Source organism: Rhipicephalus sanguineus, chromosome 6 (assembly GCF_013339695.2).
Source record: "Rhipicephalus sanguineus isolate Rsan-2018 chromosome 6, BIME_Rsan_1.4, whole genome shotgun sequence".
Classification (NCBI taxonomy): Eukaryota; Metazoa; Arthropoda; class Arachnida; order Ixodida; family Ixodidae; genus Rhipicephalus; species Rhipicephalus sanguineus.
This window is the reverse complement of record NC_051181.1, coordinates 114,042,516-114,066,710: the sequence shown is the minus strand read 5'-3', so window position 1 is coordinate 114,066,710 and position 24,195 is coordinate 114,042,516. Positions and strand designations below refer to the sequence as shown.

General features: G+C 48.5%; 2 protein-coding genes across 2 annotated transcripts; both read right to left on the bottom strand.

Moving 5' to 3' along the window:
• Nucleotides 1–741: 741 nt before the first annotated feature.
• On the bottom strand, nucleotides 742–1,911 carry LOC119396206 (uncharacterized). Its single transcript, XM_049416994.1, has one exon. The coding sequence runs from the start codon at nucleotides 1,887–1,889 to the stop codon at nucleotides 840–842; it is 1,050 nt and encodes a 349-aa protein (XP_049272951.1). The 5' UTR covers nucleotides 1,890–1,911; the 3' UTR covers nucleotides 742–839.
• A 1,188-nt stretch (nucleotides 1,912–3,099) lies between these two features.
• LOC125758875 (uncharacterized) lies at nucleotides 3,100–6,112 on the bottom strand. Its single transcript, XM_049416579.1, has 3 exons — nucleotides 4,898–6,112; nucleotides 3,371–4,033; nucleotides 3,100–3,147 (listed from the first exon to the last, which is right to left on the bottom strand). The coding sequence occupies exons 1-3, from the start codon at nucleotides 6,110–6,112 to the stop codon at nucleotides 3,100–3,102; spliced, it is 1,926 nt and encodes a 641-aa protein (XP_049272536.1).
• Nucleotides 6,113–24,195: the final 18,083 nt, after the last annotated feature.

Sequence of the window (24,195 nt, the reverse complement as noted above, 5' to 3'; positions counted from 1 at the left end):
CCCGTAGGCCTCACTTGGCTTGATTGTTGGTTTCATTAATTTGGCGAAATAGCTTTAAAGACATGCTAGATACCAAAGAAGTTTTAAGAAGCTTATTTCTTTGATACAAATACGCAGTTTTTAAAAGAATATTCAAGAAACGGCTGATGTGATTGACCAGTGCGCCTACAGTGGTTACATTGAGATGAACATAGCTCTGCTGTAGTTAGCAATGTTCACGAGTACATTCATTTTTACCAAGCCCTCTAGTCAATTCGTGTTTTGTTCCATGTAACTGAAGTTTGTTTTGTCATTCTCGTAAACGTATGTCTAGCAAGCAAATGTTACGTTGAATTGTTATTGATGTGAAGCGTCTGTGATAATAAATTTTTCTAAACACACCTATCATTAGGTTCTTTCGGGTGCAAAATTGTACGTATTTATGGGCAGCTTAGCGCTCCCATGATAGAATACACAGCACTGTAACCCATGACCCTTCTTTCTATACACATTCACCTAACGTGTGCCAGCTGCTTAGACCAAGGGCCAGCCTACTGATCTCTCAAAGTCGAGTACATAGAATTAAGTCTTCAACCCGTTTTATAATCTTATGTACCTAAATGACGACATGTGCAGGAACGAATTAATAGCAACTGCTCTCCCATATCAGAGGCTCAGCCACCTATAAAATAACGAACAGCAGGAATAATTATATTTGCTCAGACAGACGGCAAACATTTGCTCCTATACTGCATCGTTCCCGAGGAGGAGGAAAAAACTTTATTAGAGGTATATACAGGGAGTAAGCGCGAGGTGGCCCGGAGGGGGCCACCCCTCACAAGCACTAGGTGGGCTCCTCATTACAGGAGCCCATTGGCGATCGCCGCGACTCGAGCTCGGTCGACCAGGGCCTTCTGGCTCGCCAGGTCGGAGCAGCCGAGCAGGGCTGTCTCCCAGTCCTCCCGGGTGGGGTGTGGTTTTGGGGCGAGGTTCGGGGTTGACTGGCATGCCCACACCATGTGGTAGACGTCCGAAGACTTCTCCTCACAGTATGGGCATTTTCCTGTACAGGCCGGATCAAAATGTTTTAAAACTGCCGGGCACAGCAGCGTTTTGGTGTAAAGGCGGAGGAGTGTGCGTTCCTCCACCTTTGTAAGGCCCTTACAGGGTTTAGGATAAATTGCGTGGCCGAATTGATAGAACTCAGTAATTTCTCGATACGTTAAGGCCGGATTGGGTTCGGGATCCATTTCGGAAGGGTCTGAAGGCGTTGCCCGGAGAGTGAGCGCGCGGGCAGCGGCGTCTGCCGTTTCGTTGCCTTCGAGGCCCATATGAGCTGGAGCCCACATGATCATCCGGGACGCGGGGGCCCCGAGGTAATTGCTATCTTGCAGGATGCGATACGCAAGGTGAGGAGCGTACCCCTGTTCAATATTTCTGCAGGCCCCTCTCGAGTCGGTAATGACGACGCGCGAGTCCTGGTCTGCGGCAGCTAGCGCGATGGCGACCTCCTCCGCATGTGTTATATTTTGTGCCCTGAATGTTAGGCCGTTCACTGCGACGTTTTGGTGGACGACTGCAGCCGTGTACCAACCCCCATGGTGAGGACCGGAGGCGTCCACGTAAAAGATACCGTGTTTGTTCCCATAGTGGCGAGCCAGTGCCTCCGCCCGCGCAAGGCGCCTGCCACTGTGGTCGTCACGTGTCATGTTGGCCGGAAGAGGGCGCACGTGCAGGGCGTATCTCCAGACTTCTGGGATGCGTACGCGCTCTTCCGTCAATGTTGGGTGGTGGATGTGTAGTCGGGCTAATAGGCGGCGTCCCGACGTCGTTTTTGAAAGTCTTGTGTATTGGTTGGTCAAGTGTGCCTCCCGCAGCTCTGCGAAAGTGTTGACCATCCCCAGGCCCATAAGGCGCTGGTTGGACGTGGTTATCGGGAGATCGAGGGCATGTACATCTTCCTGAGAATCACCTCAAGGGCGTTCTCATTAAACTTGCGCAGGTGGAGGTAAGGAGCCGAGTAGAGGACTCGACTGGTCACGAATGCATGCGCCAGCCGCAAGGCGTCTTTGCAACGTAACCCCCCGCGTTTGTTGGAAACCCGCGGACCATCCGGCCCACCTGGTCCCCCACCTTACGCAATTTGGCCAATGTTGTGTCTGCTCTGCGATGTTTGTGTATAAACAGACCCAGTACTCTGATCTCATCGTGTTCTGGGACGGGTCCGCTTTTTAAGGACAATTCAATTTTGGTAGTGCACTTTGGCGAGGGGCGGATGTGCACAAATTCCGATTTAGTCGGGGAGCATTGAAGGCCGCAGCGGCGGGCGTAGGCGTTCACGATCTCCGCCGCTTGCTGCAGGTTGGCTTCAATATCTCCTACCGATCCGTGTTTAGCCCAGATGGTAATGTCGTCAGCATACAGCGCGTGCTGTATCCCTTCAACATTCTCCAGCTGAGCCGGGAGTTTCATCATTGCCAGATTGAATAGTAGGGGTGAGAGTACCGCGCCCTGCGGGGTACCTCTCGTGCCTAATTGATAGGGGCCGTGTTCTTCATCTTGTATCCGGATATACGACTGCCGGTCAGAGAGAAATTGCCTAATGTACTGAAACGTGTTGTGTCCACAGTTTGTTTGGGAGAGGTGCGTCAGAATTATGTCATGTGTGACATTGTCGAAAGCCCCCTTCAAATCGAGGGCGAGTACCACCTTGTCATTGAGGGGGTATTCAACGGGATTTAGAATTTCGCGGTGTAATTGAAGCAGGACATCCTGCGCGGACCGGTGCGGGCGGAACCCGAACATGGTGTCTGAGAATACGTTTTGGTTTTCCAAAAACTCGGACAGCCGATCTCGCACCATAGTCTCCATCAGCTTTCCCGCACAAGACGTGAGGGAGATGGGGCGGAGGTTGTCCGTGTTTGTCTTTTCCGGCTTTGGGAATGAAAGTGACCAAGGCGGTCTTCCATTCGATTGGGAGGGGTGTCGCACCAAGCCAGATTGAGTTTATGTATGCGAGGAGTGCGTCGTAGGCCGGGTCGGGAAGGTTGGCAAGTAATTTTACTGTTACTTGGTCTCGCCCCGGCGCTGTTCCTCGCTTCATTTTAGTCAGGGCCGCCTTTAGGTCATGGAGCCGGAACGGTTGATCCAGCTCCGCGTTCTCGGAACCTGCATACGAGTACGCTAGCCCTCGGGGGTCATGTTGGACACAGAGGTATTGATCCCGTAGTTTGCTTGCTAATTTTGAGGTGTCTCCGTCGAAGCTATGGATAGCCCGTTGGAGATGTTTTTGTGTCTCGGCTCTGGTTTGGGTCGGATCGATCAAGGCGCGAAAGAGACGCCAAGTGCTCCGGCTGGACATTTGTCTAGCAGCCGTGTTGCATCGGTTCACCCAATTCGAGTCGGCGAGCTGGGCCGCGTACTCAGCCGCTCGTTGGGTGAGCTCGGCAATGCGAATTTTGAGCTTCCGATTGTGTTTTTGGCGGCGCCATCTGCGGACGAGGCTGTGCCGCGCTTCCCAGAGGTGCAGGAGGTGGTTGTCCACCCCCGGCAGGACCTCCGAGAGTTGAACTTGAGTTTCCGTCGAACGAAGGTGTGTAACCAATTCTTGTGACCACGCGTGGTAACCTGTTTCTTGGATAGGGGCCGAATTAGTGTAGTTTTTACGGAACTTTGTCCAGTCTGGTATGCGGGTTTGGGCGTGGGGTTTTGCCAATGGTTTGCTTGTGACTGTGGTGTTGAGTATGCAGTGGTCACTGCCGAGGGTTTCCTCGGTGTTGGCCCATTCTGCGTGTCTAATGTTTTTGGTGAAGGTAAGGTCCGGACACGTGTCCCGAGTCACGGAGTTACCCAACCGCGTTGGATATGCAGGGTCAGTGTGAAGAGTGAGGCCCAGCGTCGACACAAGTTCCGCTAGCTTGCGCCCGCGCTTCTCTTCACGCACGTACCCCCAGAGTGTACTGTGAGCGTTGAAATCACCCACGATCACCAGGGGGTCCCTGCCCGCAGCCTTCAGGGCGCGACTGAAGAGGGCTGCGAAAGTTACATTTTTAAGCTTGGGAGAACAATAGATGTTGAGTATATGTAATGGTGCATTTTGTTTCTTAAACGGAAGGAGGGTGACCATCACATAGGAATATTCAGTATTGAGTTCCAAATCAACTTGGTTGGCTGTATAATTTTTGTGCACGAATATACAGGAAGAGGGGTCTTGCTGGAACGTGACATAATTTGTAAGGCTAGCGCCGCTCCCTGGCTCCTGGAGGGCAACCACTGCGGGAAGTGAAGTGAGTTTTGAGAGGAAAAGCCGGAGGTGAGCCCTCTTGGCGCGGGAACGGAATCCCCGGCAGTTCCATTGTGTAATTTGTATGGGGGTGGCCGAATTGTTACGGGTAGAGCGGCTAATTTGAGGGCTGCCCGCCATGGTCATTGAAGTGAAAGAGTGGTTGTAGGGACGCAGCTGCGGAGCCAGCACTCGCGGGGAGGGGGGCATCCTCAATTCCGGAGAGCGAGCAGCTGTCTTCGTCTTCTACTTCAGTTTCTATGGCGCGACGCGACGTTTTGGGATAGCGGCCGGACACGTCTTTGATGAGACCGCCGGTTCGTCGGACGCTACGCGACGATTGTGCGATGTGCTGTGCAACGATAGTAGGAATATTTTCGGTCATTTTGGCGATAGCGGAGGCGATTGCCGCGGAAATTTGATTTTCTAAGGCATTTAGGCGGGCGTCCATGCGGGCCTCTAGCCTCGGTTGCGGGGGGCGAGGGGGGAGTGGTAGGCTGTTTTGATTGCGATTCTAGAAGCGCAATTTTTTTTAGTAGCATCTCAATTTGACCTTCGAGAGCTGCTATCTTAGTTTGCTCGGCATTGCGTGCCGCAGGGGGGGGAGGAGGGGGCAGCCTTGCTCGTGCCGCTCACCTGCGTTCCATGTTTTCCAGCGTTGGCCCAGGCCCTGGCCTCCCCGCGTGGTGGCGTCGTCGACAGTTTTCCTGTGCCGCCGTGTGGTGGCTGCGTCGGTGGTCGCTTGCCGACTTCTGCTGATGGCGCCGGCTTCTCGGTGTTGCTGTCGTCCCTGCTCGGTGACTCACCGGGGGAGCCAAGATGGCGGCCCTTCTTCTTGGCTGCCGACTTCTTTTTTGCCCCGCCCTTCGGGGCGAGCATCTTGTGTGTGCGGAATTTTGCCGCACACTCCCGCGAGTTTGTTGCGTGTCCACCGCCACATACCGAGCATCGCGGAACACATTCGTGAGGGGCCCGCACCCCCTCCACAAGCGGGGCTTGTTGACCGCAGAGGCCGCACGTGTTGGGCTGCGTGTTGGGACAGGCATCCGCTCGGTGGCCAACGGCCCCACACAGGCCGCAGGCTGGAATTGTCCGGTAGTATTTTCGCACTGGGATGAGCATGTTCTCATAGTGCACGAAACGCGGTTTCACCTTCCCGGCAAAGGCGACCCGAGCTTTGTTAGAGGAGCCGAATTTCCTCACCTCGACGATGGTGCCTTCTCTCCATTGCACCTGCTCTCGAAGTGATTCAGTGGTGTCCGAGTTGCTGACGACGATGACGCCGTGGCACACATCGCCTCCGTCTTGTCGAAGGTATCCGTGGAGTGGAATCGCCCCATGCTCGGTATTGACAGAAAACTCCCCGAGGAGCCGATCTGCCGCCGCCGGGTTCGGGGTGTGGATCAATACGATGTTTTGGTCACGGGACTGCAGAACCGTGACAGACTTTGCCAGCTCAGGCCAGAGGTAGGCCGTAAAGGCGGCTCCGTAGCGGTTCTCCGAAAAGGCTTGGTGCAGCGAGGTATGTTCGCGTGGCTTGAGCACGACCACGAAGTCGTCCGGGCCCGGTCTTGGAAATGGGCGAGGCTTCCAGTTGGTAATAGCCTTGCCTTTGCTTCCCGCAGCGCGCGATGCAGGAGGCTGCGTCTTGCCGGCCGGTGTGCCGGAGGCCGGGATGGCGTTGGGCGCCGCTGTCTTGGCTTGAGCGAACGCGCGACGCGCGACCGCTTCATTCAGGGATTGGTGCCGAAAATGCGGAACAGTGGAATTTTCGTCTTGACATGTTGAAATTGTTGTCCAGGCCATGCCTTCGGGGTCGTAACCCCTCAGGAAAGACGCGGGGGCCGTCATGTTACTTCGGGAGGCCGGTTCCACGCCGTCGGCGTTCCACGCCGCCGGGCTCCGGCATCGCCGTTAGGCGTAACGGCGTCGCCCCCGTGATCAGGTGTATTTCGGCCGCAAAATCTTTAAAAGTGGGCCCACCTGGTGAAACTTGGTTTCAACGTGGTCCAGATGGTTTGCTGCGTCGATTGACGCCAGTCTTGTCGGAGTGCAGAGGATTGAGCCGTGGCCCCAGCCGAAAATCAACGGAGCCGATACGCCACACGTCTTGCTCCGTCGCGCGCTCGCAGCGTCCCTCATCGTTCCCGAAGCGCGTACTCTTATTCGGAGCTGGCTCGCCAGGTTCTTAAGCGGGGCGAAGTCCCGCGCCGTACGCGTAACCTTAATTCGAAAGGTGACCACTACAGGCGCAGCTCGCGCGGAAGAGAACTCTTCTTCCTCTTGTCCTACGAGGGCCTTAATGATGATATTAACGCAGGCAAAACCACATATAGAACAGCCAACTGTAGCATGCGGCGCTCGCTCCACGCCGGCGCGTGCTCTAGTTTGACAGCAGACCGCTAAAGGGCCACAACTGCGTTGTGGCCCTCTACAATGTCGCCATACAATGTCGCCAGGAAACATAAAAGCGTATTTTTTTCGATGTTCTTAGCGACGTTTCTGCGCAAACACTTCTGAATCAACCAGACTAATTGTCTGCGCTTCTGTCATTGAGAACTTCCGAGGTAAATAAGCTTAAAAAAAAGCAACTGCATTAAAATGGCGCTGCATGGAGCTCCTAGCCGTGGAATTCACCACCTATGAAGTAGCAACTATTTTTGCTGCTGTAGTATCGACTAAAAACATGTCCGGAACGCTCAGTGCTTTCTGAGTTCCCACAGTTAGCCTGACGCTTTCGAAATATTCACCTTTTTTATCTGCAAAACATATTCAGATAAGCGCGGTTTATTATTGGCACATGGGTATTTAGTCTGTTCGGCATCTGGAGAGAACAGCATGGAGACTTACGTACTATGGAAAAAAGAAAGGAATAATAAGCGCCTGTGTGTACTATTCGATTAAACGAGTAGAAGTCCGCACTTCGGTCTGAAAATGAAGCAATGCCGAACACGAATGTTTACACGGTAGTGTAGATGCACCGAATGTTTACACGGTAGTGTGCATCGAGAAAATATTTTAAAATGGGAAGGCGTCCAACGTGCTTGTCGGCTGTTGTGACGCTCTTTCTGTCTCTTATTTGTCTTTCAGCGTACACATGGAAATTCCGCGCTTGCATTGTTCGAGGAAGGAAGGCTGGCTCTAAAGCCGCCTCTTTCACAGCTACGTAGCCTAATTGACCGTACTAGAAACGGCAGTTGATGCTAGAAAAACTAGTTCTGCAAATCATGCATGCGCGCACGCCACAGTATTTGTTTAGCTCAAACTTCCTGAGTAAACAGTATTTGCAAGTTTAAATAAAGGGAATGTGTGACTGGTCGGCAGTCTCATAATGAATTGAGCAAAACGCACCGGTTTTGGAAAAAGAAATAGTGTTGCATGAGTTGAGTGTCAAATAAAAAATACCGTGAGTTCGGAGGACGACTTTTTATTTAAGATTCCCTGCTTTACAAAGGCATAATCTTACACGCAACGGAGTGCAATTTAAGCAAAGAGCAAAACGTTTGCTCTTGCCCCGCGCAAGATCATGTATGCATTTTTTTTCTAGCTCTTTTGTGTATGTGTTTACGTGTTGTTCGCAAAGGTGCTGTATTTCTTACACAACACTACCGCATGTTTTGAACAAAGGCCAAATGAAAATGTCATTAGCCTATTAGTTTGGTGGTGGTACTGTTTGCAAATCGAAATAGCGCGTTACGGTAGTTTGTTCGGGCGCAGTCCTCGTGCATTTTTTTTTCTGTTCTTTCGAAACAGCTAGTTCCTGAAGTGCATAGAACTGCAGTTGTCGACTGTCCTTTTTTTTTCTATTTTTGAATCATAGTCGTAACATGTAGGAGATGTGTATTTGTGATTGTATGCGTATCATAGAAACTCCGAAAGCAAGCTGTGACCAGATAGTTGAAAGCACCCATGTGTACACCTCTTTGGGAAAGACAGAGAATCACTTCAGTTCCCCAACTCCAGTGCACGGTTTTTTGTGATTCTTGACTTTTTTTTTCAGTGTGACCACACACATCGGTCAACACCGCAGCTGAACGTGTCAAACATGAGGTTAATTCCATCTCCTAATGCGATCAAATATTTCGTTCAGCGCATCCTTGGTTAGCGAAGACCTCAAAGTTCATAGGAGATATATTCACAGCGAGGTAAATAACACTCCCTTCTAGCAAAGTGAATATTTATCTTCCAAATAACCTACATGCCTTACTTGTAACTATTATCTATTTGTCTCTTTCTAGGACAATTAGTACTACTCTTCATGTATTGTGAATTTATTGACGTACATTGTGTTGTAGTCTCTTGTCGATGTTTTGAATGGACCCGCGCAAACGCATGCCGCTGTGAGATGCATCACTGGACTTTTCACTATCGACTGTCTCTTGAGACTTATGCCAACAAGTCATAATTTCGATTAAAAAGTGCCATCAGTCACATAGAACATATATAGGACTGCTGAATCGTCCCAAAGCCCGGGCACGTTAGGTTTCTCTCGATCTTTTACATTGTGTAGCATTATCTTGCTATTTCCGCAGTGACAAATAAAATAACCAGACCCGTGCCTTCTAAGAAAAGGGCAATTCGCATTTTGCCGTGTAATTTTAGTGCCGCGTACTTTTTGCGACCCAAGCTGTGCATTTCACTCAAATGATTTTGCAAATTCCCGAAGACTTTATCCCGCACTCAGTAGACCATTTTATTCCTTCGTCGCTTTCGTTCGAGCAGGGCAGCGACAGACCATGTTACCAAAAGCGAACGCTCAGCCGTTTGGACTATATTGCTCCCATCTTTTCTTGTTTTTAGGGCGAAGCTCCTTAAAGCGGCACCCGCGCACCCGTTCGTCCCTCGTAGTAGTGCGTAACCAGTCGTAACGCTAGTACCAGATTTTGACCTCCAAGGTGGTGCCGGTGGGAGATTTTAGGGGCGAAGCTCCTTAAGGCGGCACCCGTTCGTCCCTCGTAGTCGTCGTCGTCGTAGTAGTAGCAGTAGTAGTAGTCGTAGTCCGTAACAAGTCTTACGCTTTGACCTCCAAGGTGGTGCCGGTGGGAGATTTTTCCTGTGCGTTGTTGAACAATAAAAAATTCGCAGCGTGTGCGTTAACTAAAAGCCGAATTCTTCTGTCTCTCATTCCCCATTAGCAGCCATTGGCATGTTCCAGTAGGAAACGTTAGTAGAAGTAGAAGTGTAAGTGTTAGCTAAAAGCCAACTTCTTCTGTCTCTCATTTCCATTAGCAGCCATTATTTACCTCCAAGGTAGTGCCTGGTGAGATTTCTCCTGTGCGTGATTAAACAATAAAATTTTGTTCAGAACGCCGTTGATTGATGAAATAAACCAACGAAAGACGCCAGATGTTTTCTAAAAGCAAAATGAAAGAACGCCAGATGTTTCTGAAGCAAAACTAAAAGACGCCAGCTGCTTAACGAAAGACGCCAGATGTTTTCTAAAGCAATGGTTTTCTAAACAATGAAAATTCACAGCGTACATGTAAAATTAAAGTGAGCTGCAAGTCGTCATAACTCATCGAACCTTTAGTATAAACGCGCCCGATCTCACGTCGGTGATGATGTACTGGGCAGAATTCACGGAAGATTCACGGTTTACCGATGAACCTCCGCAGCTTCGCCCACTCATCATCATTCACTCCGTGGATATGCTGTGATTTGTTTAGGGGCGAAGTTCCTTAAGGCGGCAGCCGTTCGTCCCTCGTAGTCGTAGTCGTAGTAGTCGTAGTGCGTAACCAGTCTTACGCTTTGACCTCCAAGGTGGTGCCGGTGGGAGATTTTTCCTGTGCGTTGTTGAACTATAAAAAATTCGCAGCGTGCGCGTTAACTAAAAGCCGAAGTCTTCTGTCTCTCATTCCCCATTAGCAGCCATTGGCATGTTCCAGTAGGAAACGTTAGTAGAAGTAGAAGTGTAAGTGTTAGCTAAAAGCCGACTTCTTCTGTCTCTCATTCCCATAAGCAGCCATTGTTTACCTCCAAGGTAGTGCCTGGTGAGATTTCTCCTGTGCGTGATTAAACAATAAAAAATTTGTTCAAAACGCCGTTGATTGATGAAATAAACCAACGAAAGACGACAGATGTTTTGTAAAAGCAAAACGAAAGAACGCCAGATGTTTCTAAAGCAAAACGAAAAGACGCCAGCTGCTTAACGAAAGACGCCAGATGTTTTCTAAAGCAATGGTTTTCTAAACAATGAAAATTCACAGCGTATATGTAAAATTAAAGTGAGCTGCAAGTCGTCATAACTCATCGAACCTTTAGTATAAACGCGCCCGATCTCACGTCGGTGATGATGTACTGGGCAGAATCCACGGAAGATTCACGGTTTACCGATGAACCTCCGCAGCTTCGCCCACTCATCATCATTCACTCCGTGGATATGCTGTGATTTTTTTTAATCTCGCGAACATTTTGCGCGTAGAAGTGAGACGGCCTGTAGGATCGCAAAATTCGTGCACTGCGGGAAGTCCCTGCATCTTTACGGAATCTCCGGGCCGTGACGAGGTTTGCGTATCGCGTCTATTTCGACAAAGGAACGTTGCAAACGCTAACAGTCATTCCGGTTGTTTTTTCTCACTCACAACCCCTGAAAGGATGGCTTATCCCCTACGAGCGAGAAAGCTTTTCTTTCGGCTCGTCTCGGTGCGACAGCAGCGCAGATGCGCAAAAGGAGATGCTTTGAAGGTGCGTCCTGCGGATGCGGCGCTGTGTGAAAAGGTGGTGGGTGAAGACTTGGGCTTTATGCCGCGCGTTATTTACGAAGAAAACGCGCCACCGGCCCTTTTAGGAGATCCGCGTTCGAGGTTTTCAGAGGCGGTGGAAGCTCTGAAAAAAGGGATTCACCGCAAGGCTCTCCACCCATTCTTTGTGTCTTTTTCCGTACCCTCTGATACAAGCCATTAGAACCGGCGAGGAAGATATTTGAGTAGGAGATGATTTACACGTGTCTTCGTAAGGTCTTAACTTCTCGGTTGCGCGGCGTCTTTACGCAAAGGCTACATACCTACATGCCTACTACATACCTACTAGTATAGAGCTTATTGGTTCATCTTTCAACAACTATAGCTCACCGCACACGAAGAAACAGGGACACGCAGGTGCCGTCTCTAATGCCGCCCTTTTTCTCAATGAAACACAAATTCTGGGGCAAAGATAGAGGTAAATTTCTGTAAGAGACTGTACGTCTGAGCGTATGGTTTATGAGAACCAGCAAAATATTGCAACTCGGACAGTTGAAAATTTTGCACGCAGAAAAGCTGACAAATTTTACGGCCGTTACCTGGGGCACTTTTTGAAGATGTTTAGGTTGGGGAAATCACACTGTTAAAAGAACATGTGGTGGCTACCGTATCTGATCTCTTTCCTTGAGAAAAAATCACAGCATATCCACGGAGTGAATGATGATGAGTGGGCGAAGCTGAGGAGGTTCATCGGTAAACCGTGAATCTTCCGTGAATTCTGCCCAGTACATCATCACCGACGTGAGATCGGGCGGGTTTATACTAAAGGTTCGATGAGTTATGACGACTTGCAGCTCACTTTAATTTTACATGTACGCTGTGAATTTTCATTGTTTAGAAAACCATTGCTTTAGAAAACATTTGGCGTCTTTCGTTAAGCAGGTGGCGTCTTTTCGTTTTGCTTTAGAAACATCTGGCGTCTTTTCGTTTTGCTTTTAGAAAACATCTGGCGTCTTTCGTTGGTTTATTTCATCAATCAACGGCGTTTTGAACAAAATTTTTATTGTTTAATCACGCACAGGAGAAATCTCACCAGGCACTACCTTGGAGGTAAACAATGGCTGCTAATGGGAATGAGAGACAGAAGAAGTCGGCTTTTAGTTAACGCGCACGCTGCGAATTTTTTATTGTTCAACAACGCACAGGAGAAATCTCCCACCGGCACCACCTTGGAGGTCAAGATGTGGTACTAGCGTTACGACTGGTTACGCACTACGACGGGGACGAACGGGTGCCGCTTTAAGGAGCTTCGCCCCTAAAATGTGACGAAAGTGAAGCACCACCGGCGCTCCCGGCTATCTTCGACGGCTGCACATTTCGGTGCTCGGCTATAGTGTACTATAGCTCAGCCTAGGTCGCTATCAACGAAATCGATCTCTCAGAACAGATACAAAAATGCTCAGTAAACAATGCGACTAAGACTGCTCGTTCTTGTGCTGACCCGAAGGTCGCGGGTTCGACCCCGACCGCGGCGGTCCCTTTTCGGTTGAGGCGAAATGGTAGAGTCCCGTGTACTGTGCGATGTCAGTGCACTTTAAAGAACACGAGATGGTCGAAATTTTCGGGGCCCTCCAGTACGGCGTCTCTGATAAGCATATGGCGGTTTTGGGACGTTAAGCCCTAGATGTTATTATTGTTTGTAGATGTTATTATGCTGGGCCTGAATGATGTAAGTAACAAGAGCACCGAGTGACACTCTTGTTCCTCTTCCAAGCACTTCCGGTCCAGCTTCTGGTTTACCGAATATTCAGAAAACGCCTTCTAAAATATAAAATTGGTACGCACTGGGGGGTTCTGGTTCAAGTTAAGAGTTGTTTTGGATACGTACGATATCGGAGCACAAGATTTCTGAAGATAAGGGCCAATCAACTCTCAGGATAATTGACAAAAATTAATCTAACGAGTTGATTGAAAGAGCATACGGTTTTCTTGAGGGCAGGTGAGATCGTGGCGGCACCTGGCGGATCGCATCCCAGCCACGCGCTTCTTGCTACGTGACCTCTGAGATCCGCTTAGGCAGCACGACGAAACACAACGCGAACCCAAGGAACGCAGCAGGGCACACGAACGCCGACGTGCTAGTGTCACTACAAGACTGCCGAATCGAGGCTTAGGGTCGCCTGCCATTTTAAGCTTAATGGGCTTGCTGGGTTCGTCCTACGCAGCAAAGAAATGGTCACTTAAAGAAGCCGCGTCTCAAAACGGCGCGCGAGAGAACTTGGGCAATGTGGAATCTCGCAATCTCGCCCATCCTTCGTCGGAAGGTAATCTTCCCAGCGCCCTATGCGTTTTGCTGTCTACTATACCACTCGAATGTGAACGGGTGGGAGGTGACATTGTATCAGGCTCCCCCTGAATATCTATTCGCAAGTCTCATTCACAGCGCCGCTTTTTCTTCAATTGCTCTTATTTATCGCGCGTGACTCGGTTGCGTAAAATAAAGCGGGTGTTTTTGTTTGTATCGCCCTGACTTGGATCTTGGCGTTTCATTCCGTCTAGCCGTCTCTAATTTATAGGGCTGCGTGTCGAAGCGAGTCTGAAGCGCGACTCGCACATCTAGTCGCTTGGGCTGGTCTAGGAGCTTGCGAAGAAATAGCGAGACCCCTGGAATGCGGCCTAGAAAGAGCGAGCGCGTCGAAGAAACGGCCCGCTGGCGTAATTACGCAGAGTCGCAAACTTCGGCACGAGGCATATTGCCTGGCGAGAAACTTGTTTCGAATTCAAATGGGAAGTGTGCGCGTCGTCGACTTCGCATCAACTTCGTCGCCTTTCTTGCTTTCCTTATTATAATTATTATTTGTTTCTCTACGAATGCTATATACGAGACGTCGACTGGAAGATCGGGGTATTACACTGATTTACATGCAGATGACAAAGTAGCAAGTAAAAAACAAAAACAAAAAGCGCTTTGCTAGGAAGACGCTTAGTTAAGCGCAGAAAGGAGCTTTATCAAGTCATAATGCATATCGCGTTTCGCGAGAAGCCCACAGCTATGCACTTTATGAAGACAAAGGTAAACTTTTGGCAGATATCTGCCTGGTTGCAGTAACAGAAACTTGAACAGAGAAAACTTCAACCAAGGTTTATTTTTAAAATACCCGTCGTTTCGAAGCCTGACCGGCTTCTTTTCAGAGGTGAGAAGGCCCGAGATGTACAACACTTATAGTACACGCCTTCTTGCCGTGCGTGCGAGGTTTTCCGAGGCTTAACGTAAGCCCTGGCAGTAGAGGGAGGGCAGTGTTCCCGCCGTACGGTATAGGTTTCTCGCTGTCTGTTGTATGCGCCAAAATTCCAGGAGGAGGAGCTGGCGAAACTTGCTTTCTGTTTCCAAGACCACTGCACCGTCGATACTAATGCGGGTGTCGAACAGCTCGCAGTGCTCTGCGACTGCGCTCCGTTCATTGTTTAAATGACGGAAATCGTTCCTGTGCTGCCGAATTCTTTCCTGAAAGTAATTAATTATGTTAGGGAAAATGCGAAGCATTTCTTGTGAACCCAACGCACTTTGCGCTTTTCTATCTATCTATCTATCTATCTATCTATCTATCTATCTATCTATCTATCTATCTATCTATCTATCTATCTATCTATCTATCTATCTATCTATCTATCTATCTATCTATCTATCTATCTATCTATCTATCTATCTATCTATCTATCTATCTATCTATCTATCTATCTATCTATCTATCTATCTATCTATCTATCTATCTATCTATCTATCTATCTATCTATCTATCTATCTATCTATCTATCTATCTATCTCAATACAACCACAATTGACGTTGCACCGGCATTACGCCTGCATAGTCTGTTTTTCCAAACCAGTTTATAGACCTGGCGTGGCTTTGTGGCAGAGTACCTGATTGTCAGGCAAATGCTTGGGTTCGATTCCTGCTTTGATCCTAATTTTTATTCTTTCCATTCGTCGGGTCAACGCTGTCGGTGTCGGTTTTTCCTAACGCTCTCGCATTTAAACTACCAATGTCTGTTATCTCCGTTCCTGAGTTGATATAAACTGTCAGTCATCTGTGGCGCATACCCGTACACCGCGGGCCGTGGTAAACGGGTATGTGCCACACGTGCCTGGAGAGAGAGAGAGAGAACAACTTTATTGTGGTCCGTTACAGACGTGGGGAAGAGCGTCCCCCGCGCCTGGAGGAGAGGTTTTGACGACGTACGCGACAGGATATTTACGTTATTCATGTCACGACCAGGTAGTCATATTCGTCGAACTCTTTTACCTTCGCATGCCAATTTTGGTCTACACCATGTTAACCAGGTGATCATGAGAGCACCCAGGCGTAGGTGTCTAGAGATAGATAGATAGATAGATAGATAGATAGATAGATAGATAGATAGATAGATAGATAGATAGATAGATAGATAGATAGATAGATAGATAGATAGATAGATAGATAGATAGATAGATAGATAGATAGATAGATAGATAGATAGATAGATAGATAGATAGATAGATAGATAGATAGATAGATAGATAGATAGATAGATAGATAGATAGATAGATAGATAGATAGATACGCTGAAAGTGCCAAAGGTTCGCTAAAATATGCTTCGCGTTTAAAAAAACAAAGGTGGAGATGGTAGGGAGACTGAGAGGGAGAGAAGCTTAGGGATGAGGAGCAGAGAAATCGGCCTCAGGTTGTGGTCCTCTAGCTTGCTGCTCTGATGAAAGGTGTTTGAGAAATCATGACGAGGATGTATAGCAGAATGCGTGCAGTGCGATAATGTAGACATTGTGTCACAAGATGTCCTATTCACAGCCTTGAATCCACACCTATGTTCAGAATTCGCGCGGAGGGTAGAAGCGCTATTTATATAGGTACGTGCGTGCGCTTGCATTTATTTATGCATATATAGCAATTGCAAAATTGAACAAATTCTGGTTGGTTTGAACCCTGCCCCACTCGGCCCATTTCCCGCCTACGCCAATGGTACTAAAGGAGGCAGACACACCACCAGAACCACTCACGTCGGGGACGAGTGTTTTACCGGAACCATTGCCTTTATCAGCAGCGCACGCGCGGGCCTAATGTTTGAACGAGTAGGTGCCGAAGAGGCGAGCTGGGAACGAGAAGTTGGTTGTGGGAGAGACACTCCCGCTCAACTCATCTACACGCGGAATTTCGGCAATAACCCCACATCAGGAATTAGCGAACGTGCGTGTGGTGCGCTGTGACAGCCCCGCGGACTCGGGCTGCCACCTCTCTTAGACGCTGCTGGACAAATCCGTTGACACATGGTTCCGACAGTCCGCCCGTCCCTCTCCAACAACTCTTCTCCGCGTCGGTCGAAACGCTTGGTTAGTAGATCGGCGCGTGTTCCAGACCGATTGCCTCTGGCCAAACACACACACAAGAACGCACACAAATACAAAGAATGTAGACTCGCAGCCCCACAGCGAATCGTTATCCATCGAACTGTGGCAGCACAGTTGACGATGTCACGCCTCCCGCCAGATCTTCGAGCCTCCGTTATATAGCCACTGGAGAGTAGGCGTTGCAATGCTCCCGTCGCTATATAGAATGACGACGTGTTCCGGAAGGTCTAGCGAATTCGATCAGAGCGCCGGGAGATAGAAGTAGGCTCTTGTGAGGTCAATGCGGCTTGGGGGAGGGAGGTGGATAAAGGAAAGAGGGACGGGCAGTTATAACATTTTGTGTCCGCATGGTTCGATCGCGTTTATGAATCTGCGCTGTCGTTCCATCTTTACGTCACTTTTTAACTGCGAAGCATTTCTTAGCAGACCTCAGATCTATCTATCTATCTATCTATCTATCTATCTATCTATCTATCTATCTATCTATCTATCTATCTATCTATCTATCTATCTATCTATCTATCTATCTATCTATCTATCTATCTATCTATCTATCTATCTATCTATCTATCTATCTATCTATCTATCTATCTATCTATCTATCTATCTATCTATCTATCTATCTAATCTAATGTCATGGCGCTCTCCTGGTCGTCTCCATAACTTGTAATATACCAAAATTGGCATAGCAGGAGATCAGTGTATGACGAATACGATTCACTGGTCATGACATGTATAACGCAAAACATCTGTCGCGTACGTCATGCAACCCTTTCCCTCAGTCACGTATGGCACATACCCGCATACCACAGTTCATCTTATGTGAGCATGTGCCACAGGTTATTCACAGTCTGAATCAACACAGCAACCTCGAACATACACATTGAATCGCAAGGCAAGTGAGGGAGCTGAAGGCGAACTCCCCTGGAACACGCTCGACTGCCATCCACTAGTCCAAGTGGTCCGCCAGAATGACGCAGTGTTCTCTTCATTTCTTATGAGGCTGGGCAATGGCATCATGCTGATCGAGTATGACGTCAGATTGATTGAGAGCGCTTTGTGACACATAAAGAAGGCGCCACTAGTGCCATCACGGCATACGGATATACTACAGCAATGCGGACGTCCTCCGCTATAACGCACGTTGCCTCGACGCTGTAGGCATTGTGTTATGTCATCCCGCATGCTATAACAAAACTGGCTATAAGAACGATCAGATACACAGTGATTCCCTGACTAAGGTGGCCTAGATGAACGCAAGCGACATGGGTGGCCTGCCGGCATCAATTTGTCTGAGCATCGGCAAGCCGTACATGATCACGGCCAACGTCGGCGTAAGCGACAGCCTCGTTAATGAAAACATGGGCACCTTGTGGTACATCGAGCGTGACGAACACGGCGACCTCGTGCGACTGTGGCTTGAATTTTCAACGTCCACGGTAGGAATTGTCGTCCAAGTCAGGACGAAGCCCATCACTTCCGCACACCCTCAATAGAATTGAAACAGGTGCCTGTGGTAATGCAAACCACCGCAACCACGATATACGCCAGAAAAATATCTCGTGCAAGATAACACAGTTTCCCCTTGCGCAAGCAAACGCCATAACTATATATAAGTCAGAAAAAGCCACATACGCCCAGGTAGACTAAGGGTACGATAAGCGCCACCCCCAGAAGTTGGTGTACGTAGCACTTTCCAGGGCTACAGCCTCGACGGCCTGTACCTAACCAACACAAACGGTGACTTCAGGTTCCAACATGTCGCCGGCTCTATCGACAGAGAGTCTGTCGATGAGATGAGAAGACTAGCAAACATGCCTCTAGACATTGTCTTGGACCAGGCTACCACTTTCATTCGAGGCCACAACCACAACAGTGACCTCACACTCGCCGCTCTCTACGTATACAGTCTGTGCACGCGCACGTGTACGACCTCGAAAGAGACGCTCTGCTCACAGAAACTGGCGTGTTAGCACTTTCTGAAACATGGAGCGGCGAGCCCACTGTGTCGTCCACGACAAGCGGCTTCATTGCAGGTGCGGAGGCGTCGACACATATAAGAACACGGCAATGCGCATTTTCAACATAGGCCGCATCCCACTTCCCCGCTGGCCGCCAGACACAGAACCCACACGGACAGCGGAATCGGCGAGGTCTGCTTTGCGGCCATGAATTACAATAACAAAGACATTCCGCTCGCCTCTTCTGCCTGAGAACTGTCAAGGACCCCTTGCGCACTTGAAGACGGGTTCGTTAAACGTGCGTGCGCTCTCCATCATCATTGAACGGAAGTATAACCACTAGGTATCAGCTTACCGCGTCTGATGTTCCTAATGCCCATGCTGCTGTTGGCATCGTTACGCAACTGTAAACAACTGGTTATATAACACATGTGCTACTCTTCAACATGTATGTGTGCGCATGCAATTTGCACGTATCTTTAGCGTCATTTCGTAATGTTTCGCTCGATAAAAAATTTACGCCGCAGTCACCTTCCCGCCGCATACTTCGCATAACATCGATTCCCACGGTACGTGGGATCTGCCGAATTTCTCACTTTCCCACTTGTCATGTCTAGCTGCAGTGACTCAGCAGGTGCTCCCGTTTTGTCTTTACACTGATTTATTGTGCAATCCAGCAAGATACTTTGAACTGTAAGGGCATTTTAACTGCGCTAATAAACACGGACAGAGAAGAGGTACAAGACTGGGCGTGCGCAAACTCACAACTGAATATTTAATGGGTGTAAGGTGACATATATACAAAGAACAAGTGGATGAAACAAACTCATTGGCCGTCCAAAATAAAAATCATAGGGACCGTAGCACTTAGGAGCCGTTCGAGGCATATTAAAATCAACAGTACACGTGGATGTGTAAGCGAACCCTCGGTGTCACTCGCTGATTGCGAGCTGCAGTGTTTAGATGCTGCTTTGTGACGACAACGTATATTTGTTTTGGATGGCCAATCAGCTTGTTTCATCCAGTTGTTACCGGTACATATGTCATCTTTTCCCCAGTAAGCATTGAGTTGTGAGCCTGTGCATGCCCAGTCTTCTTTGTCGGTGTTTGCTAGCGCAGTTAAACAGCCTTTACGACGAACTTCATCTTCTAGCTCGACTTGCCGCTCTAGCTCAGATACTCTGCAATTTGATGTCGATGTCGACATATTTCTGGCTAAAATTCTCTTCCTTTCCATGGTAAAATCTTCATCATTCCTTCTACGATGGTGACGCTAAAATAGCTCGACGGCTTGCTTACCGACAGTCATGCATGTATAACTATGCTTCCAGCCCAGTGATGCTGTTACTTACGCTGGCTCTTGAAAGACCATCATAATAGCGGGAAGGGAATGCAGCGTCATCGTAAGTAAAACGTTCATTTGTAAGCGCCCGAAGAATGGAACTGAATGCCCAAACTTCAGCAGTAATTGGTCGGTGCAGTTTCAAGTTATTTCAACTGTTTTGCAACTTCTTGTGACATATATGACTTGGTGTTGCCGAGAGTTACTAACGCAATATTCTATTATACTGATGACCAGTTAACCGAACTTCCACTCTGTGCTGGTCACACACTTATGAAATCACGTGGGTTCATAATACGAAACCTAACAACTTCTTCGTTTTGAGATTAACTTTCGTATTTTGTTTTCGCCCGTACACTTTGTAATTATTCGCGACTTTCTCCTTAATTAATTCGCATGTGACTACGCCTAAGCGATTACTGTTCCTTGAAATGGTGTCTTGTCGGGGTTCCATAAACGCTGAGGCGGGCCTGTTATTTTTGCACGCGACTGCACGTTTCCCTCTCGGGCCAATTAGTTGGTGAATAATTGTGAGGTGGTGCATAATCAAGCTGTTCCAGCGCAGGCGGGTACCCTTCAAAAGAGCGGTATGGCTTGCACAACGTCATTTGCTGATTGCCCAAGCATTCTGGCTGCATCATTAAAATTTGGGCACCACTTTGTGTTCCAGATTCCATTCGCTTCGTAAACGCCTAGCCAGGATCGCGGTTCAATGGGCACTCTAATAAAGCTTAGAAGACCGTGAGGGAGGTTGGGCCAGCGTTGGCTCAGTCCTCGCGCACTCATTAATCGAAAATTCCGTACGTAAAAGGGACTCGCGTACAAAAGGGTGCTCGCTGTTCTCGAGTACTGCACAGCGGTCAGGGTGCAGAGTGATGTGTGGCCTTCGATAATCTCTCGGCGTACAATTGCTGGCGAAAATGCCAGAATGAAAATTGCCAGAATATTACGCGTCTGTTGAATTAGCGCGGCGACACGAATTATAATGCTGCCAGGGGCACGTTTTGAATTGCCTCGGCCCACGAGATATCGCGGTTCTGAGGCAGCGACACAACCCAAAGTACGGGAAGACTCACCTTTTTCGATTGACCTTATTAGAGAATGGTAATTGCTCCAGCAATTAGCAGACAATCTTCTGCGGGAGAGTGGCGTATAGGACAAATGCAATGACAGGTAATTTACGTTCATTGTACTTAGTGGAAATTGCTAGTGGCGTCACTGAAGGGTAATCGCCATACCAAAGTGTAGCTCTTGGATAGGAAAGTACCTCGCAGTGCGACGCCTCCCTGTTATGCTTCGGTTTTGTAATTATGGACCAGGCCTCGAGTAACCCTACAAAAGGGGTTTCAAACTCAACTCAGCTAGCGGGCCACAGACAACAACGAAATTTAGTCCAACAAGGCCCGGGATAGTGAAGATGGTGGGAGCTGGGAAAGGAGGGGGCGGAGCAGAGAGTTTAGACAAAATGTGACCTAACGTTGCCATTTGAAACACCGCCTTTCCAATATACCTTATATGGGTCATTTCTGAAGGGGATTTGATGTCAGGTTTCGAAAAGCATGTCGATACTGATGTACACATTGACTAAAATCTGGACGCCGATTCTGAATTGTAATGCATGCAGACATTTTGTCGCACTATTTCCATAAAAACGAGAAGATGAAGAGGGGTTGAGTGCGGCGGATAAACCGGCAAGGACAAGGAGGACGGTTTACACTTTGGCAACCCTCCGCGCACGATGCTTTGTCCACTTTGAAAATTCTTTAACCTGAAATGGCATGTTTGGCTGTAATACATGCCTGGCTTCGTGTGCTGTACCACTGGCCTCGCAGAATGACGACGGAAAATCTCTCAAGTGCTTTCTCCAGGCACATGTAGGATTCCTTTGGAGCAAGCAAGTCGTGGCACTTGCCGAGATATCACACCTGTAAAATAATTATGAAATGTATAGAGAAATAAATCAAAACGTTCGCTGAGCCATACTTTGTATTCGGTGTGACGTTGGAACGTAGCTATAAATGAGAGTGAGAAGCGAAAGGTGGAGATGACGCGCGCGAATAGACCCTTGCAATTTTTTTTAACACGAAAGTGTTTTATGCCGGGGTCCACCAAAACTTCAGTGACGTATTTCCGTCACGGAAATGACGTCGAAAAAATATACACGATCAGATGGCAAAGAGAAAAAGGTACCGTCAACGGGCATCGAACCCACGGGCGCTCGGTCCACAACAACCGATGCCGGGCACGCTAGCCACTGCGCCACGGTCTTTTTTTTTTCTTTATTAGCCACTGCGCCACGGTCACAGACTCTGGAGGCTTTACAAACGCGCCTTTTATATCTACCACTCTCCCGGTCGGCTGGGTGGTGTTGACCTCTGGGAGTGGTAAGGTAAAGTAATTAGTCATTGCTGCGGCCTCCGCGACTAGCACCTGCAACGCTTTACGCGCCCGTCCCGTTCGGGGCGTTTTCAATAGAAGTTGAATTTTGTCAATGTCTTAACACACCGTGAGGTGGCGACCTTTGCCCAAGCGTAGTAAAAGCGTCGGCCTCGCTCATAGTATCACGCTAATACAAACCAAAAATAGCTCTGCGACGCGCGCCTGCCTCACCTGGCTGTATAGTGTACTATACCTGGCTGTAACACCGCGCTCCACGCTCACGCGCTCGCCCCGAGAAAAATCGCGGCCGCGCTACCGAGGCGGCACGACGCGCTTTGCGTTTCCCTCTAGTCCGGCCGTGGTGTTCAATCACATTTTAACATGCCGCGGGATGGCGACCAAGTTCTGCGTCCAATATGCGACGCTCTTTTGGCTATCCCACCTCGTTCTCTGATTAAGCTTTCACCGTTAGCTACTACAACTACCACAAGGGTTTGTTTAATCATTTAACATGGACGTTAGTCGTCGGGATGGAGGTGTACCACCAATCATCAAAGTGGGAGTATACACGTTAAACAGTGCCATTAGCTGCCAGACATCAATATATATTGTGCAAACTCTCTTATATCAATATATAGGAGAGTATATATCAACAGTAAGCATTCAGTTACTTCTGTAAGGGCACGCTTTACTTTCGTGTTTTTTTTTATTGAAATAGAAAATAAATGAAGGAGTTGTTGTCACCGTTGCTTGGTGACGGCTACCCCTTTCCACATAGTTGTTAAGATAACAGAATAAATAAATAAATAATATATATATATATATATATATATATATATATATATATATATATATATATATATATATATCTACAGTCGTGTTATTCCGATTCCTATGACGGAGGGATCAACCATGTTTTTTATTAATATCGCGCTCTTGTTGCGTGCGGGAGGTGGTAGTGCCTAATAACGGCGAGAGGTAACGAATGCACGCTTGGAAGCAGTTGCCTGGAATCACAGTCAGAACTAGCATGCCGACTACCGATACTCCGCTTTCAATGGCCACGTATCCGAGAAAACAAACATCATTAAGTGGGTACCGCACTTTGTGCAGAGAAGCATGGCATATATATTACTTATGTTAATGCGTTACTTCAAAATGGGAGCCGTGTGGGCGCACCGCAACACATGTCGCAGAGAAATATCCATATCGCTTGATACGGCAAAGAAATGCGGCCGGAACGTGTAAACACAGTTCATGGATATATATATATATATATATATATATATATATATATATATATATATATATATATATATATATATATACTGGAAGTCCGACAATAAAAGTTTAGAGCAGCGGGGGTTATTCCAAAATATGCACACTACAGCACTACAGTACGCATAGAAGGGTCGTTCGCGAGTGATGTAAGGAGCGAGCGATTTCTATATAAGGAATGATTCGTTCAGATTACGAGCCCGCTCTGAGCATACGTGGCATGACCAAGCGGTTTACCGCAGGTACGGTCTCACGCCACAAAGTGAAAGGCGCGTGGGCTGCCAGGGAAGGAATTATTTCCTGCTGCTTACTTCAGTTGCGCCGCATAACAAGCCTTGCCAGATGCAGCGTAGTTTACTCCGTATCTTACGACGGCCAGCACAATGTAAGAACGAGTCATAACCGCACGGTGGTGTCCGGAAACGGGATGTGAAGCGACGAACCCCGTGCTTTACCACAAGCCTCAACTCGTGGCTGAAGCAGACGACGGAGTTCGGCGCTCTTTTTTTCCCGTGATGGAGTGCGCCGACGCATGGTGGCGCGCGCGACTTTTAGGAAAGGTCCACCGCGGGCGCGGGAGCCTCCGCTTCACCACATATCCCCGCGGCCGGCAAGGACGGGGTATTCGGTGCTGGGCCCGGTCTCGTTTCGCTCGCAGCTACTTGGGGAATCCCTGCTGATTTCTTTTCCTGCGCGTTGGCCGGCACGCACGCCTTCGCTGAACTCACCATTTCGTCCGTTGCATTGTGGTGTTTTTTTTTTTTCGCGAATTGTCGGCCGTGTATGCGCGTTGTGTGCTGGCAGCTTGACTGTGTTCTCGACGCTGTACGACGCTGGTGCCGCCGCGACTACCATGCAGGATGATTCGCATGCGGCGTGCTGGGCACAGTCCG

Bases quoted from the DNA above. Each gene is read 5' to 3' on its own strand.
- LOC119396206 (XM_049416994.1), bottom strand. From the start codon at position 1,889: ATGGGCCTGGGGATGGTCAACACTTTCGCAGAGCTGCGGGAGGCACAC.
- LOC125758875 (XM_049416579.1), bottom strand. From the start codon at position 6,112: ATGACGGCCCCCGCGTCTTTCCTGAGGGGTTACGACCCCGAAGGCATG. The intron at 4,034-4,897 runs GTGAGCGGCACG...TGTTCTCCCAAG, and splicing joins CTGGAAAACATGGAACGCAG to CTTAAAAATGTAACTTTCGC. The intron at 3,148-3,370 runs GTGAACCGATGC...ACTCGTATGCAG, and splicing joins AGCTCGCCGACTCGAATTGG to GTTCCGAGAACGCGGAGCTG.